This window comes from Seriola dumerili, unplaced genomic scaffold (genome assembly GCF_002260705.1).
Source record: "Seriola dumerili isolate Sdu_G_001 unplaced genomic scaffold, Sdu_1.0 BDQW01000149.1, whole genome shotgun sequence".
Lineage (NCBI taxonomy): Eukaryota > Metazoa > Chordata > Actinopteri > Carangiformes > Carangidae > Seriola > Seriola dumerili.
The window spans coordinates 5,796,151-5,814,825 of NW_019174404.1; the positions used below are offsets into that span (position 1 = coordinate 5,796,151).

At 41.0% G+C, this 18,675-nt stretch overlaps 2 protein-coding genes and 1 long non-coding RNA gene across 3 annotated transcripts in view; all 3 read right to left on the reverse strand.

The window, feature by feature from the left end:
* Positions 1-814: 814 nt before the first annotated feature.
* LOC111225956 lies at positions 815-3,140 on the reverse strand. Its single transcript, XR_002665285.1, has 4 exons — positions 3,059-3,140; positions 2,139-2,199; positions 1,609-1,740; positions 815-998 (listed from the first exon to the last, which is right to left on the reverse strand). It is a non-coding gene; the product is annotated as an uncharacterized LOC111225956 (long non-coding RNA).
* An 853-nt stretch (positions 3,141-3,993) lies between these two features.
* Positions 3,994-11,265, reverse strand: LOC111225928 (solute carrier family 2, facilitated glucose transporter member 2-like). Its single transcript, XM_022750980.1, has 12 exons — positions 11,225-11,265; positions 10,562-10,657; positions 9,136-9,341; positions 8,835-8,959; positions 8,448-8,563; positions 8,169-8,331; positions 7,253-7,359; positions 6,518-6,598; positions 6,160-6,264; positions 5,918-6,019; positions 5,329-5,532; positions 3,994-5,220 (listed from the first exon to the last, which is right to left on the reverse strand). The coding sequence occupies exons 1-12, from the start codon at positions 11,237-11,239 to the stop codon at positions 5,017-5,019; spliced, it is 1,524 nt and encodes a 507-aa protein (XP_022606701.1). The 5' UTR covers positions 11,240-11,265; the 3' UTR covers positions 3,994-5,016.
* A 3,113-nt stretch (positions 11,266-14,378) lies between these two features.
* The window catches only part of LOC111225927 (TRAF2 and NCK-interacting protein kinase-like), a 58,199-nt gene continuing 53,902 nt past the window's right edge, over positions 14,379-18,675 (reverse strand). The window contains 5 exon segments of the mRNA XM_022750979.1: positions 14,379-14,735; positions 15,194-15,333; positions 16,296-16,455; positions 18,208-18,357; positions 18,503-18,603. Coding sequence (XP_022606700.1) covers positions 14,652-14,735; positions 15,194-15,333; positions 16,296-16,455; positions 18,208-18,357; positions 18,503-18,603 — 635 coding nt within the window. The 3' untranslated portion in view covers positions 14,379-14,651.

The window sequence follows — 18,675 nt, forward strand, 5'->3', positions numbered from 1 at the left end:
ACCCCAATGAGGTTCCCTAAAAGCCTTGCATGCGCTTGCAACTACACAAACAAAACAGAGAGAGGATAGTGTTTTTGTTTTCCCTGGTAGCTTTCCACAGGTAGCAAAAATGGCAGTTGGTGGAACAAATGGAGAAACTGTTGAAACTCTACCTGGCAAAAGACAAAGAGCCCTGCTGTTTGAGGGGGTAAAGAAGGTGAAGAGGGAGAGTGACAAAAAACTCTCTGTCCACCAGCACACTGATGTGGCAGCCCATCGGGATTTGTCCCTTTTGTCCCTATGGCCAGTCTGACTATGGAGAGAGCTCAAAAGAGGGTTCAGAACGGACATTCAGTTGGCTTTATTTCTACCAAATCAGTAAGTAACAAAACCTGCCTTCTCATTAATACAAGCAGGTGCCTTTATCATAGCACCAAGATCAGATTTAAATTAGGATTCTTATGGTTGTTTCTTGCTTTGGACAGTAGCCAGGTTGATAGCAGTAGTGATGTTGCTAATGCTACCGCTAGCAGCCAACAATTGATTCATTGTCCGTTTGATAATCCAAACAAATAACACGTTTCCTGGCAGTGGCCATTCTAAAATGAACAGTGGTGTAATGAACTATATTCGTCTTCGCAACAGCGGCACCAACACCAATGCCACTTGTAAATACTGAGGGGGGAAAGTTGTCTATTGCCACTTTATGCTTCAAGATAAAACTATTTTAAGACTAATAGTAAAGCTTTTCAGTGTTTTGTTCTTTCAAAATAAATTTCAATATATTTGTCAGCTCATAAAGGCCTCAAGTGAAAGGAAAAAAAGTTTCACAGCATAGAGGAGAAAATGGCCTGGAAACTGGTGGAGATGTGGGATGAGGGCCAGTAGCTTTGGCGAGGGTTGAAAACCATGATGGAGGATAAGAATGTGAGGTCTCTAGGATTGTCCTGCGCTCATTGAAAAGACGTGCTCTTGATGAGAGTTATATGCTCTTCATCTATAGCTTTTATGACAGTGACCTGAAAAGGGAAGAGAAATATAATATCTGAGACCAGGTGTTCCAAATTACTAGCTTTCTAAATTAACTTGCTAAGAGGTTTCCATCTGTAAAGCATTATTAAAAGAAAGGATTTATTTTAAATTCATACTAACATTTTTTCAGCTGACTAGTTCTATTCTACAAAAAGTTTCCAGGTGCCCAGGGCTGTCAGAGTCAGTGAGACTGGCGTGAAAAGGTATTATATCAGATTTTCATTGTAATATAATGTTTTCAGTAATGCCAATACATAAACTGAGCAAGTAATTAACAGCTTTTAAATTTCTAGTTTTACCTCAAAAATAAAATTAGGGGAAAAACATGTACTTTCTTCCTTAAAGGAGTATGAAAAGCATGGTAAATCAATCTAACAGTACTGTGAGCAAACAATAGTCCACCACAATAAGCACAAAACCATGAATGAAGAACTGATGACCTTAGAATAAGCCAACTGTTTGATGCTTGCACATTGTAAAGGGCAGCTCTTGGACACGGTCAAAATTTAGGTGAACATATTAAAACTGTATGACTGTATGGGAATGTAACACATGATTACAAAACTAATTAACTCAAATCAGGCCACAGAAACTCACCAGAAACTCTTCCCCACTGGCAAGCTTCTTCTCGATGTCTTTGCCCAGGTCACCATCTGGCAATTTAAGGTCCTCTCTAGTTTCTCCTTTGCCATCCATTAGGACCAGGAAACCATCACAGATACCGATCACCTGTGTAAACCATTAAGATCGTCATTGTAAAAATCAACTAATTCTAAGTGCTCAGTTTCTACTGAGTGAGACATGGATTCAGCTGAGAGACACCTCTCAAACTCTGGCTTACCAGTAAAAGACCCTAATTCCTATCGCTTAAGTGTCATATTTTATGAGAGAGGAGGCTCTGCTGAACACAGTGATATACAGCATTTGTGGTGTCAAAAATGTGGGAGGTACAGCAATTTTAAAAATGCCCCACTTCCTGTTTTCCTTCTGCTTTTCTGGTCGGTCACTGCAGCAGTTGGATGGTGCTTCTGCCACTTTGGAGCTCGTAGTCCAAATTCTGTAAGTCAGTGCTTTGGTAGTCGCCATGAGGATGAGTTGAACAGAAATTTTTCAAAGCAGTTTATCACCTTCTCCCACTGTGTGTGATGTCACCCATGTCTTGCCTCTGAGCATCCTGTCCATTCATTTCTATGGGAAAAAAATTCAGACAAAATGTTGAATATTTCAGAAATCATGAGACATATCGCTGAGAAAACTAATGCAGCTTATCTCCTGATCGACCCGCACATTTTGACGTTTGTGTGTGTGTGTGTCGACCAAGTAGCAACTAGCCGTTTTGAAGCCTTGAGTTTAGATCAATGGACGTCGCCATCTTGGTTTTTTGGAGCCAGAAGAAACCATATTTGGATGAGAGGGTGGAGCTAGGGAGGAGTGAGGGGTGGATCTGACCTGTGTCACCGAGGACGCTAAGTACGCCCACCTTCTGTGATGAACAGTGCAGGACTAGTTAAGTGCCAAAAAAGTGAGTTGAAGAAAAATAATTAGGAGAAAATTTTGAACGTGAGAACAACATAGAGTTCCAATAACTAACAGAAATATAACAGGCTACAGTGAGCAGTGTACAGTCACTTGGCTATTTACAAATCGGGTGTTTGTTTTGAATGTACTGTCTGGCACAATAATGATGCACGACTCACGATTCTCTCTGACCAATCAGTAGTCGGTAGTATTTTCATTTCACCTTTTGGTATTGCCTCAGTTCACTTGGAACCTCGGCGAACTAAATCACAAAGGTGCCCCAAACTCTGCATTCCAAAAAGTGCACGAGACACTATTACCTTGGCATACACCTGCCTGCCAGTCTTAAGAGGTAGACATGTCAACGATCCTACAGGGACGTCAGCTACCTTACTAGTTCATTACCCTCTGAACAATGGCTGAAGTTAGCGTCACAGTGGATAAGCAGCTCAGGTTACAAAGCTAGCGAACAACAACATCTATGTTGCGTGGCAGCTGGGCCAGATGTGCATCTTCCAAAAACAGTCACCTAAGCTTCAGGTTCCACCTCGTGTATTTTCTGTCATCGTTAGCTAAAGTCAGCCCGCTAACACGTCCCACGCCCATTGACACTGACTGACGGTATTGTTGCTAATGTTAGCTAAAACAGTGTGCTAACTTCTTTCAAACGCTCACCAAAACATCTTGTCTCTACTTGGAGGTTAATTATTTACTACCGAGACGACAAATCAGTCCAAGTATGAACACATTAGGTAAGGCGTTACCACACTGCAAAGACCACAACTTTCTTAACGTTAGCTAAACTGTCAAAATGTTATTTGAAAGTCCCAACATTTAGCTTAACTTGCATCTTCTTTACTGCAAAAAGGAAAAGTCACGTCGCATGCGATATTGTACCACAGGAGGGGCAGAGAGAGGGAAGGTACAGACCGACCTGCGGGAGGGGGGTGGGCAGTCGGTGTGTGTGTGTGTGTGTGTGTGTGTGTGTTTGGTGCGTGCGTGCGTGCGTGCATGCGTGTCGACGGTGCAGCGGCTGTTGATGGGACGTCCGCACCGCCGCGCCACTGTGATAGGGGTGCATCCACAAAACAAGTATATCTATACTTTTGATACTTAAGTTGTTGCTATTTTACTCAAGTATCTGAGTAGCCTACTAATGTGACAAAAAATGTATTTGTACGGACACAAATTTCAAATTTTTCATGTTGTCTAGACTATCCATTTGCCCATCTTTTTAAATGTTATATTATATAGTTGCATTAACTCATATGAATTCTTCCATTTTACACAGAGGCAAACAATTTTTTTTTTATTAGACATGGAAAGAAGACAGTTCATTTTCGTTGTTTCTCTTTATACCATCAGAACACAAACCAGCAGATACAGTACTATTTTATCTGTTTAATAGCCTATTTGTAATGAAAACATGTATAAGACAACTATGATGACACAAAATACTGTAAGTTTTTTTTTTTATAGATTGTTGTTTCTACTGGTGTTTTCTTGTGACTGTTTAGCTCAGGAAAAGGCAATGTTTCCTGGGAAAGGCTGACTCTGCCAACTTGTAATTAGCCTTGAATTTGTCCTGGAGCGTTGCTGGGAGCTGTGTAGCAGGGAATGTGTCTTTGGGTAAATAGACCTGTCTGAAAACAGTAAACTTCCTCTAGTATCAGTTCACTCATCTGCTCACTCTATTTGTTTTCTACATGGGTTTTCTAAAAGCCACTACCAAGGAATGTGGATGCCCTAATACTATTGCACTCTAACTACTTCAGGTAAAAGTCCATTGTCAGTATATGTACACTGCAAGTTTGAAGTTTCCACACTCCTGTAAGTTGCAAATTGGGTCAGGACTGGCTTCCGAATTAGGTCTGATGTCACAAAGTCATACTCATACATACACGCCTTAAAAACTCAGATACACATACACCGATATGCACAGTCAGGATCGAACCTAAAGTTACAATAAGCAAAATACATTTTTAAGTGGATGTGGGAATTATGTTATTATTTCAAGAGAGATAATGGAGTAATTCCATGGATAAATAATATCTGTATGTGGTAACCAAAAATCACTAAAGAGTAATACTTTATTGTCTTGTTATTTAAGTATAAACAGCTTAATTTCCTGGCTGAATTAATTGCACTCTATTGTTTCTTTGCATTTTAGTGGTAAACCTGTAATATCTTAATTTGGCCACTTGAGGGCAACAACAAACTGAAAATATCTGGCTCTTAAGCTTGTCTCACTCTTGTTTGACACTGGGTAGGTAGCACACATCATGTTTTTAGAGAGTATTTACTGAAAACAGCTGCCTGCTATGAGAGTAGTGCAAGTGAACCAAAACAGTAAAGCCCATAGGTAATCCTGTTGGTTAATATTAACATGACTACTTGTTGTAACACTGTATTTATAAATGCATTTGAAATACTGACCATTTGGCACCCCATATACAAATAAGACTTCACAAACACGCAACTGTTTTTTTATGCATCTGTGGACGTTTTGAGCTGCTGCAGTTCGGTATTGTCTTTGGGGATCTGTGCCAGCTGTTTCCGTCCCTTCTGGAAGGCAGCAGCAATCTCCTTAAAGGTTTTGCCCTTGGTCTCAGGCACCCGAAGATAAGTAAACACAGTGAAACCAAGAAGCAGCACAGCAAACAGGATGAACACATAACAACCCAGCCAATCCTGAAAATAGAAAAGAAAATTTAAAAAAATGAAAAGACAGAAGTCTGATTTTGTGTGAATGAAGGAAAGACATGTTCCACAAGTTTACAGTGTGTCCTTTCTGCCTACCTGTATATATGGAAAGGTCATGCCTATGATGAAATTGCTGGTCCAGTTGCAGCAGCCAGCGAGAGCGATGGCCGCAGGCCGAGGTCCCTGGCTGAACAGTTCAGCCACTATGAACCATGGAATAGGACCAGGGCCAATTTCAAAGAAACTCACAAAGAGGAAGATAGCTGACATGCTGACGTAGCTCATCCAGGTGTAGTCATTCTGCCAGGAGGAGTACATCAGTCAAGACAAAATGATTAAATGCTGGTTGAGAAATATCTTGTGTAACAAAGATGAAGTGAAATGGTTGCAGGTTTTTAAAAGGATATTAAACACTTTTGCTCATATTCATAATCTAGCTTTCCAGATCTCAAGAACTGACTTTGATGCTCATATTGAAAACTTATATTGAATATGTGACGAATAGGAATATTCTCAAACAAGCCTCACAGATGTTACAGTGAGAGCAACACAACATTTTTGGGGAAAACATTCAGAAATAGAGGAGCTGCTAAACCAATTGAAATTGGGCTGCCCTGTACTGATTGGATGGGAGTTCAGCTCAAGTTGGTGACAGTCTAAAGCTCTGACGGTCGATTGAACAAACCTGGAATCGGAGGCCCACTGTCATGGCAACTGCGCAGCAGCACATCCCTCCCAGACCAGCGAGAGTCAGAGTACGCCTGCCAGCCTTGTCCACCAGTGCAACCTAGAACACACCGTGCACTGTTTATCTCTGTGTGTGTTTCAGGGTATGTGTGTAGAAGAAATACCAGCACAGGGAAATGTATAACGTCCACATTTGTGTCTGCATGTGTCTGTGAGTTTTGCATCTGTGTAGCTACTTACAGACACCATAGTGAAGACTGTGTTGATAACCCCGACTCCTATAGTGGCGTAGACTGGCTGAGCGACACCAGCCCCAGCGAAGATAGACGTGGAGTAATAAAAGATCTTGAAGACAAAACAAGTATGAATTTTCCATGAACTGAAATATAAAAGAACAGTTTTTGTGTTTGCTTTGCTTAGGGCACATCCCATGAACTGTACACTTCTATTCTTTTAAATGAAGAAGCAAAACATTTAGCCACTTCTGCCCTTGGTCCTGCTGATAGGGCACATACAGTATGTTCTGACAATGAAACCATCATTGAGAATAAGAATGAAAGACAGGGAAAGGGCAAGTTGAAATTAATTTTCCACTCACAGCGTTGATGCCAGACAACTGTTGGGAGAGGTGCATCATCAGGGCAACAAACAGCTGCTGTCTGTACACAGAGGAGCGGATCTTCAAGAGAGTACAAAACAGCAAAAGTATTGTCACTGCACTGGTTTTTGAAAGCTCACATCTCAAATACACATAAATTATTTTTTAACTTATAACCAGGTGTTGAGTGTATTTCTTTCCTGTCATTTGGCTTTATTTAAAACTAATTAGTGTATGCTAATTAGAGTGTAGTCACTCATAAATGCATGCAATATCTAACAACATCATGTTTGTTTCATTGTCTGCTGTTATACTTGAAATATGCATTTGCTGCATTTGCCGTGACAGAAAGTACATTTCTCATAAATTCAATAACCTTTAAAACTAAACTAAGTTATTATATCGTTTATCTAACTAATGATTTAACATTAACTGTCACCGCGGCGTTATATCAGACAGTCAGTGTACTTTGGTTGCTGATTAATTTGGACAGTTCAGAAGGTGTCAGTATCCGCCCTGAGGAGGAATGTAATGCAGCACTTATCGTGACTCCTCAGGACTGTTTTAGTGTAATGAGAGTGTTCTGCTGGCTCAGGGAGTTTCAAACACACAGTTAACTATTTAACTGTAAAATAACACATCTGCAATATTGCAAAGTTTAAAGAAAAAATCTACAAGAGAAAAGATTTACATAGTTGTAAAAATATATGTCCACTTCTTGTATATGAGACCTACCAAAGAAAGGATAGAGATCCTGGGCTCCTTGTCAGCCTCCTCTTTCTCTCTCCGCATCTCCTCCAGATCACAAGTTGCATCATACGCCCCCTTCAGACGATACAGACCTGCAACAAAACAGAGAGTGATGGGAGACAAGAGTCTTTATTAATGATTTATTTGCAGTGGTTTTCAGACCCTTTTTAAAAAATAAATAAATAAAAGTAGCAGTGCTGTAATATAAAGATGCATAAAAGTATTGCTTTCGAATATTTAACTTAGGTAAAAGTATGCAGGTATTGTGTATTGCAAAATGTAATTGAGTAATAGTTCTGTATTCTGGGAAATACACTTCTTTGATTAGTTGCTGGGAGTTAGATGAATAACTCGATACCATTTCCATGTCTTTATGGTAAATATGAAGCCACAGTCAGCAGTCGGTTAGCTTACTTTAATTTAGCGTAAAGACTGTAAACAGGGGGACACACCCAGCCTGGCTCTGTCCCCAAGTGACAAATCTACCTACTAGCACCTTTAAGCTTACTAATTAACACATGATATCTTGTTGTTTAGTACAAGTGAGAAATAGTTTGCCACATAAAAAGCTAATTGACATTTTTATATTTTGTTTTGTGCACAGATTAAACAAATGAGATGTGAGATGTGAGTAATGTGTTGTGTTCTAAGTTAAGCTAACTGGCTGTAGCCTTATATTTACCATACAGACATGACAGTGGTATCGAAGTCCTCATGTAACTCTGAGTAGAAAGCAAGCAAGCCTATTTTCAAAATGTTGAACTATGGCTTTGAAGTATTCTGTGTAGTCTCTCGGCTATACTGTAATTTTCTGAATGAGTGAGTGTATAGTGTTTGAACAAGAGAGCACTGGAGAGAAGAAAAAAGGATGACACGGAGAGTTGCTGTATGTAATTCTTACTTTTTTTCGCCTCTTGCTCCTTGCCCAATACAATATAAAGGTAACGCGGGCTCTCAGGGCATAGAGGCAGCAGCAGGGTTTGTAATACAGCCGGGGCTCCAGACAGACCAAGTAATACTGGCCACATGTCATCGTTACCAAGTACAAAGTCCAAGCCAATTACCTACATCCACATCCACACACACACAAACACACACGTACAATTTAAGTTATATGTTTGGTGTGTCGTCAAGCAAATATGCTGTTGTGCTTGTGTGTGTTTGTGTGAGAGCAACTCACCTGGCTGATTAGGATGCCAATGACAATAGCCAGCTGGTGTAAAGTTCCCAGAGCCCCTCTGTAAGCCTTGGGTGCAATCTCTCCAATGTACATAGGCACTAATCCAGATGTTAATCCTGAAACAAACACATCGTGAGCTAACCAACATTCACTGTTAGATACATGAAGTTACATGTGATCTATCCAAGAGCTGTATAATATAAAATATGTTCATATATGTGTATTTTCTCTTAGAAATAAAGTAGGTAGCTTTCAATCATTAAGGGCAATATTCCTAAAGTTAATGAGGCCAACTTGCCTCTTCTATAATATATAAGCCATAAACATTGGTATTTCCAATTAAATTGTGAGTATTCATTGACGGTTATAACATGCGCTTTGCTGTACCACAGTAAAAGCCCATAACAGCACGGCCTGCGATGACCATAATGTGAGGTTTCCACATCTTGCAAAGACCCATCAGCAGTCCAGCAGCTATAGCCAGAACATTGACCATTAACATGCCTTTTACCCTGTAAGACAGACACAGATAGAAAGGTGGCAGAGGCAGGTACAGCGAAAGAGGAATGATGGAATTGTGCATGTGTGTACTGTGGCATTATTCCATATTGATCCTGACTTAACTTTTTCCACTAAACCTTCATTCGTTCACTGTTGCACCCTTATTGTTTTTTCCTTCCTTTCTCACCTCCCTCTCAGGTCTCCCACAAATCCCACCAGGAAGGAGGATAACATGCCACCAACGGAGAAGATTGCCACTGACAACGACCAGTACATGATCACATCAGGGTGGTGTCCCGCCTCTAGGGTCTCTTCTTCTGTGCTGTTTTCTGGAAGGACAGCAGTCCTCTCCGACCAGACCCCCAGGGCAAGCCCATAATGCTTTTCAATGACCTATGACACAGGCATGTTTACTGATCATCAATCAGAGCTGCACTGTACTGAGAGACAGAGCGAGGCAAGACAAGAAGGTAGACACAAATATAGACAAACATACATATATGGATCCATTTTGCTAAAATCTCATTTACAAATATGCATTGTAGTTATGGCATTCCTTATGCAACATTAGATTAGATTTTTTATTTCAGTTAAACAAGAGAACAACAGAAATATATTTGCAACAATTATATTTACTTCAATTGAAAATCACTTTGTCAATTAAAATCAAAGAAATGCTGTAGCAGAGGCCAGTTGGAAAGGTGCCACTTATAAACCGTAACTCTAGCTTTGTGGCACTTTAAGGATGGTAGTGTACTTACATCACATTTGAAGTGTGCCACATGTTCATAAACTAGTGGCACGTTTGATTCATTGGCTGTGTATTTGTCATTTCTTCAACTTAGTTACTTCTAATTCCAGCATACCATATATGTTTACATCTTGTTTTGGGGAAATTTCCTGGTCTCAACATCAACACCTCCAAAGCTGTGCTGATGTACTGGATACAACCTCTGGCTGAGCTGAGCCAATGTCACATATATAGCAGCCTGAGGCATGACTCAGTGAAAAACATCAGATTTGAGCATGTCCACTTGAATCACGAGCTTAAATTGGCCAATTGTAGGACAGGTGTGGCTGAACAGAACAGAAAGGGAAACCAGAGATTCCATTCATAGCTCCATGCTCCACACAGACCGAGAAGTGATTCACACAGGGGCCAGTGAGGTGAAGGAACACCTCAGCAACAGTGCTGTTCTCTCTATAAGGAGGATCTAGTCTACAGGGGCAGTAAAAGAGAACCATGCCATCTGACCAGAGCTGGAGAGGAGGACGTCTTCGTTAGAGTTATCCATGGTGAGCACAGTGTGGTCTTTCAACAGGGACTGAAATTGTGCCAACTGTGCCAGCAGCTTGCAGCAAAGAGACATCAGCACTTGGCACATTCTGATTTGTTGGCCACTCAAAATGCTACTCATTACAGAGACTTTCAGGTAAGTCTGTTCATTGGTCTGTCAGAACATTAGATTCTCTCCGGTGCTGCAGAGGAGTGAGTATGTCCATAGGGTGGAGTAAGTTTATTTGGGCTGGTTGAGTTCCATGCAAATATCAGTATTGTGAGGCAATTAGATGACCCAGTAAGGGAGCGAAGCCTGTGTTAAAGGAGAGCCTACCTTCTGTGGTGCGTTGATGACTCCAAGACTGTAGCCATACTGCAGGGACCCCAGAGCTGCTGCGAACACAGCCACAGCCAGCGTACCTGTTAGCTGCTGCAGGGGTGAAAGGTAATCAATTTGATAAGAAGACACACACACACACTCACACACACCGAGATGTGAATGCATGAACAAAACATGCAACAATTTAACCTGCACATGCACAAAAGCAAAGACATGAGTGTGTAAACAGTCACTCAGCTCCAGTTGCATAGTGCAGTCACAAATTAAAGTCCATTTAGAAACACAGAAAAAAAACGTTTTATTACTGCTCTGTGGACTAACGTAAGAGTGCTCACACACAGAAGTTACATAAGACTGCTTAATGAATTAAAATGTTTCAACTGAGATCTTGTTGTGGCAGATACATAAGAATTACATCATGACAGTGTCCTGAGCAAAACGTCGATGCAAACACAGAACACACTGATGAATAAAAACCTGTGAGGAACTCAAAGTGCTTAACACTTCATATCTCAGCAATTTAGTGCTGCCATGTAGTGACCACAGAAAAGAAGTGCCTTTGCAAATATTCCTTACATGATTCAGAATGAAGATGTTCCACGTGTAAACATTTTATATAGTAAATGTAAAGAGCAAATTTGTTGAGGATTATCTTACCTTTCCAGAGTCCATGATGGGTCCACAGTGTCAGCCAGGAGGCTGGTAATGATCAATGGAGCTGCATGCTCGATCACGCCGTGTCCACTCTCTAATCGACAAACACATGCATGTCCACATGCACATGGACACACACACACACACACACACACACACACACACACACACACACACACACACACACAATGTTGACAGAACTCTAACACATAAATCACAAAAGTCTCATTCATTCTCTACACACAAACACAAACTTATAAATAAAATGATATTCAGTTAAACAGTCTGGAATCTATTGATGGAAACGCTGTCTGGTTTCAGGGTTAGGGTTAGGGTTTAGGTTGTGTGGTGTTGCATGCTGGGACTATATATTGACAATGATAAACGGTATATTGCAATTAATAAAACAATGCAAAATTAGTGTTCTGTTGTGTTCTTGGACAGTATCAATGGTATTCTGACATTATTCTTTCTCTTTCTCTCCCTTTCTCTCTCTCTCCTCTCTCTCTCACACTCTCTCTCTCTCTCTCTCTCTCTCTCACACACACACACACACATTTGCTGTTAACACAATACTTATGAGGTGGACAAAGTCTGAGGGTCGAGGCTACAAATGTGCAACACTTGCAAAAAGGCTCTCTCATGAACACATCCACAAAATAGAAAAACACATTTCCAGAAGCATAATGCTCTAGTTTCATTTATTTCTCTCTTACAGCATCTCTTTTACAAAACAAATAAATCCCAAAACAGGACATTAGTAATGCTCTTTCAAAATAAAGAAAACAAGAAAGAAACAGAATAAAGAATACAGTGGTTTCGTCTTTGAAAGGAGAGATCTCAGTGTAATGACCATCATCATTTTTTCCAATTGGAAGAGTGAATTCCACAATGGACAAACAGAGTAATAATGCCCCCATTCACACTTGTTCATTAATCATACACACAGATGCATGCGTGCGCGCACACACACACACATACACACACACACAAACACACACACACACACACACACACACACAGGGAAGACGGTGGTTTTCTTCAGCTTGGCTCTTTATTGCTAAATGTTAGCCTGCTCCCCCTAACAGAGATCAGTGAACCTAACTTGCAGCTCCGCAGGAACAGCTACTGCATGGATGTGTAAAAAAAAAAAAAAAAAAAAGTAATAATTTAACAGAAACAAAACTTCATTGCAAATGATCGTTACATAATTTGGGAATGAGTCTATTTTTTTGTGCCACTTTAAGTTTGTTCACCATAGGCCAACATACTGCCACATCTGCAGAAAAAAAAAAAGACCAATCTGCATTACATTGCTCTCCGACATGGATGAGTGTACATGAACTCGTCCGCCCTCAATAGTGTTATAGATTTAATACAATATGTATTAATGATTGAGCTGTTCTAAATATTTAGAAATGGCAAATTCATGTCATCCCATATTCAGTTACTCCTTTCAAAGAATAAATCAATCTCAATGTTAATGTACATCTCTATTAGAAGAGACAAATAACATCAGCAATGTGTTAAAGTTAGATAATAACACACAGACACACACCGAAAAAAGGAAAGAAAAAAAACAGTGTAAAGTAACCGTATAGGCAACAAAATGATTAATTATAACAAGTGATAATCTCTTGGCCTCATTTTAGTTTTGCTTACATCATGCTAGGCACTGTACAAACAGTTAGGAGCCAAAAATCAGAATCAGAAGAGCCAATCAGGAGAGGAGCATGATTCAAAAGGACACCACAGCTTTCGACGACGGGTGCTTTGACGCGCACACAGTATTCGGGACAGCGGCTCATATCCTGTGGAGGTCGTACTCATAAGCTCTTTATATGCATCTTCATTATCTCCTACAGCGACGTGGCTGTAGTCATGAATAGCCAGAACATTACTGTGTTAAAAGGAGACACACACACACAAAGATGAAAAATAAAAATCAACCACTAATATTGCCTATTTTTTTTAATGCATGGTGTTCACCAACTCATAAACTTCATACTAAGAAGATAATATTGTAAATCTGCTTGTAAACACACTCAGTGTTGCTTTGATCGCATTAAGGTAGAAGTTGACGCACAAAGACAACATTACTCGAGTCCACTTTTCGTGGACATTAAGTTCAACGCCCCACTTTCACTTTTATCAAGTCAAACACACACACACACACACACACACAATTATACACGCATTCATACACACATTTGACACACACTCCTGATTTCAGAGACACATGTGCTGTACATTTCCTCAAGCTTCAAAGACTGACTGACTCCAAACTGTTACACAGAAGAAAAAAAGAAAAGAAAAGAAAAGAACGAAAAATAAACAATGAACTGAATGACGCTCTCATTGTTCATTTAATATTACAGTATATCTGATGCAGCACCTTCAGAGTTTAAAGAGTGAAAACAGGGAGAGGAGAGTGATGATGATGATGATGGGAGGAGGGGAAAGAGGAAGAAAAGGAGAGAAAAGACGGAATGGACCAGTGATTTCATTTTAAAGGGACACAGACATCATCTTTGCATACTATTCCGACTCGCCTATGACAGCAGAGTCTCATCGCATCTCTATCAGCGAAATGCGATCGAACACTAAAAATCACAATTCAGTTTGACTCAGAACCCGAAAAAAAGATGGCGAGAGGAGGAAGTGGAGGAGGAGGAGGAGGAGGACTGACAGAGGAGAAAGAAAATCAATCAGGCTGTCTGCATTCACCGCCGACGTCCCGAGTAGATTTGTCATCTCTCAGCTGCCCTCCCTGCACTGTCATATTCAGAAGCGTACATTTAAATTTATATTAAATCTCATTCATCTATTCTTCCTCCGTCCCTTGAGGTGCAGTTCTCAAAGGAACGAGCCCACACATGGCAGACAGGGAGGGAGGGAAAATGGAGGGCATAGGCGTCAGTGATGACTAGATCCAGCAGAAGGAAGGGGAAGGAGCAGAGGCTTAGGAAGCGAGGACAAAAAGAAGGAGAAGTAGAGCGACAGAAGGTGGGCAGGTGTAAAGTGTATTTACTACAGTTGCACGCACACTTGAATGCACTGGTCCGTTTGGAGAGACGAGACGGACAAAAAGGGGGAAGAGTTACAGACAGACAGACAGAGAAAGAGGGTCAGAAGAGAATATTTGGAAAGTCAGTGGCACCAGTTTGCCAGTCAGTTGAGTAACGATGGCTTCTGCATGACCCGACATAATCTAGGGTGACATGTCTCTTCGTTTGTTGTTTTGTTCTCTACGATAATTTTGTTGTTTTGTTTTTGTTTTTTTTTTGTTTTTTTTCCTCTACACCATTTTAGTCTCTCCAGTGTTAAAAGAGTTCACTTTGTGGCCTCTCGGGCGGTCGGGTTCGTTTGTGAGATGTGCCGTGGGCTGGCCAATGGGAGAGTGAGGCAGAGTGGACCGTGGGAGGAGCCATCACCAGTTCATCATAGAGTTTCTGTTGAGGGTCATGAAGAAAACTTGGCTGCTACCTCCCGAACGCACTGATGCAAAGAATACCTAGAGAGAGAGAGAGCGAGAGCGAGAGAGAGAGAGAGAGAGAGAGAGAGAATATTACAAACAAATCAGCTCTCATTTCTTATTATTATCATTTCGCAATCTTTTTCTGAAATGTTACTTTTTGGAGTAAATATCACTAATAGCAGGCAATTAAGGGTATTCTTATTTTCATGCATCTGAATTAATTTAAAGCGCAGTGTTGACGTTAGCTTTTGTACATATGTTTGACTAAAATCTCAAAGATCTGTGCAATGTGCTGTATACCAAACTTCGTGCTAAAAATGTATGCACGTGCACAGAGGCAGTGATGAAATCGCCGCCGCTTGAGACAGGGTGCAAATCAAGATAAGAGCAGGTCAAGCCTTCATCAATATTTGTGATTCTTCCCTAATAATTTCCAAGCAATGAATAAGAATCACAGACAATCGAAGAAGACATGCAGTACAGCTGTGTTTTACCTTGTCGTTTCGCTCACAGAGGAACTTAAGTCTCTGGGCTCTCTTGTGCATAAAGACTCCATCCAGATGACCTGTCTCCACAGAGCGGATCTCTATGGCTTTCTCACCCCATCCCATAATCTGATTAGAATGGATATAGGCTGGAAAGGAAAGAACCCAAGTGAGACATAAGTGATAGTGGAAAAAAAACAAAAAAACGTAAACATATTTATGCTACATATCATTTGGTTCTTTTCCAAGCATGTAGATACACAACAGACACAAGCCACTGCTCTTTTGGTTCATTACCAACGCTTTGCTTCATTTGGAGGCTTTAGCAATGTCACATCATTTAATGATGTGTTACTCAGAAATCAGAGGTCCAGGTTGAATACAGAGCAGTGCCACTGAAACCTGGTGATATTTCTGCAGAGAAGATGCTTGCTGACATTGCACTTGAACCTCGCAAGTCAATTCACGGGGCATGTCCCCGGTCTCAGTGATGGCAATCTTTACGCAATAAAAAAAACGATTTCCACACCCTCGAGCGTCAACATGCACATGAGAATCTGGAGACACCAGTACTATTCTAGATAGAGGCAACTTTAAAAGTGGTAATACCCCTGGTGGCCACACGAGGGCAGTAAAATACAAACAAATTAAGTGGCATTTCCTGTTCAAACAGAGCTCATCCTCATTTCTTTGTTGGCCTCGCTCACTCTTGCTTGCTCCCCCTCTCTTCCCCTGTGTCTTACTCCCTCGCTTTTCCTTTTATATTTACTCACGTTCATGTAATATCCATTTATCCTTTCTCCAACTTTTACCCTCACTCCCCCCTCCCTCTTTTTCCTGCTGCCTGCTAAGCAGCTCTGGAGGCCTTCCTGTGGAGGCTGATGTTATAATGTGATTTTTGAATGTAATTAAACCTTAAATGAACCCCCTCGATAAGCTCATTTCTCAGATTCCTCACCTCACCAAACACTTTGGATTTGCATCACAACACACACATACACAGGCGCTGAAATCGGTGCTGGTATATCACTGTTTTAATGTCCCCTATGTTATACAAATCTATTTAAATCAATTAACACACATACACTTCAAATATACACGTAGGACATACCAACAGAGGTAGGCATCTCTCCCCACTGGAGCACCACGTCCTTGGTGATTCGACCGTAGGTGTTGACGTAGACGCCCTCGTCCTCGTAGCACAGCAGCATCTCCATTCCATCAGTTTTAGGCAGCACCACGATGGCATGGGGCGTCACCTGGCTCTGGATCTAATACAGACACACACACGCAAACATTTCGCAAGCTTTAATTAAATCTGTCAAATTTAATCACGATCTACATTAGATAAAAAATATTACAGAGGTTTCAACATAGGCATTTAATTCAACAGAATTTGGCTGCCTCTGGCATTTTTTTTTGTTTGTTTTTTTGGACCGGCCTGCTTTCTGTAATCCTCTAAAGGGCACGTTTGTGAACACTGACAAGCCCGGCAAATATCAGGAGCATCAGTGCATCAAGAGGTTCAAACTTTGGATTGTTACCTGAGAGGCCTCGTTCCACATAATAAGCAAACAGACAAACCTACAGCACTTTTTCTCCCAACCTTAATTAACAGAAATAACATCAGAGGGGAAGGGAACAGTTACACACGTACACATGTAACTTGATTCTGTGGACAGAGACCAGCTGCATTTTCTGCCACCAGGTATGACTTAAGACTAGACACTTGGGGAGCACAACAAGGGATAGTATCAGCACAACAAATGGGTGATAAGGTGGTGAAGAAACTCATCTTAGCCCACGAGAAGCAGCGTTCACACAGGAGCTCGGCACTCACTGCCACACTTCTGCTCACTCTGACCACACTGAGGTAAGGCAAGGGTCGAGCACGGTCTTTGGACTGCAGTTTAGCTGAAAGGAACACTAATGATCGGCACTGCTTGTTTAATATGCTTTACTTCTGCAATTTTGTGTTGAGGTTTCGGCGCGATCAAACGCCTTCAGTTGGTAAACACATCTTTCTCCTCTTAGAGTCACGTGATGTCTGCTGTGGGTAAGATGAATTTCTTCACACAAACCGATTTCTAGCTAAAGTTATCCGTTAATGCGTATCCACTATGGGGTTTTTTTTCTTTTACTAAAGATCTATTGATCTAGTCTAAAGGGGTGGATGGCAGGATGTCACCTTCATCTTTTTGGCACACTGGAAGAGAAGTTGGCAGGAAAGGAGAGAGAGAGGAAGCATGGATGAAAGGTGGAAGCAGGAAGACAATCACGTCACAGTTCATGAACATGTGCAGTATGGGCTATAAAGATAAATGCATGGTGCAGTCGTGTGTCCTTACATTTGTATTCAGTGATTTATATTTACCAGAATAACAATCAAGACTTTGGCTGAACTGCATTTGAACTTATTTCAGGAAAAGCGTACGATTAGTGACACCACCACGGAACAAACTAATCTGCATGCATGTCCCATAACTGATTTGCATTCAAGCACGCAACAGGACAAGTACTGATGGCCTACCTAGCTCTCATCAGTGATTGAGTGACTCTCTCGATGCTCTTTTAATGACCTTTGCTGCAACAGGAAATTTGGAAACAGCTTCTATCTCCTGTGCTCTGTAGTAAGAGCAATACCGTATTTTTGAGCTACGTACCATAGATAATCGAAGCTCGATGCACCATATTTAGGAAACTAAAAAAAACTCTGGTAAAAGAGGTAAAACTGCCATCAATGTCTTAATTGCTCTTCAATCTTCTAATTGTAAATCAAGCAAAGAGGTGATCTGTCAAGATAAAGTCATTGTATTCCTAAAGGCCAATCCAGCGTAGGAGTCATTAATGTTCTTGGCGTGGGAGATCAGCTCGTGGATAGAATAGGATTCTGGCATGAAAGAATGAAAAAATACCTCATGTGTAGGCTTTGATTCAAATTCATTAGAGCTGCAGCAGCCTGAGGGTAACTTACAGAAGATACACACACGCAGACATATGGAAACACACGGCGCCGCACTTACATGTGAGGGGATGTAGATGTCGTAAGGGTTGCCTGAGTCCACGTCGATCACATGGAAGCCCACGCTGGAGCCGTAGATGACCTTTAACCTCTGACCTTCCTCCACCGTCAGGTCAACCAGCTGGGGACGGTGCTGCAAGTCAGTGAACGACTGAAAGGCAAGAGAGAGCGAGAGACACCAGATGCTTAGGGGTAAGAGGATGATGATGGAGTGAGAAAAGACAAAGTCAAAAAGGAAATCAACAATAAAATGATACGTCATTCTGAGCCTGTACATATAGTGTTCACTTCCATACCTTGAAGGCCATGAACTTGTGGTAGGGTTTGGGAGCCCAGGCATAGATTTCCACAGAGTTTTTCAGAGCAATCACCAGGAACTTAATCCTCTCATATTTTACTGGAAACATAAAGACACATACATGAGTTTCAGCACAGACTGAGTTCATTTTAATGCTCCATTCAAACATGA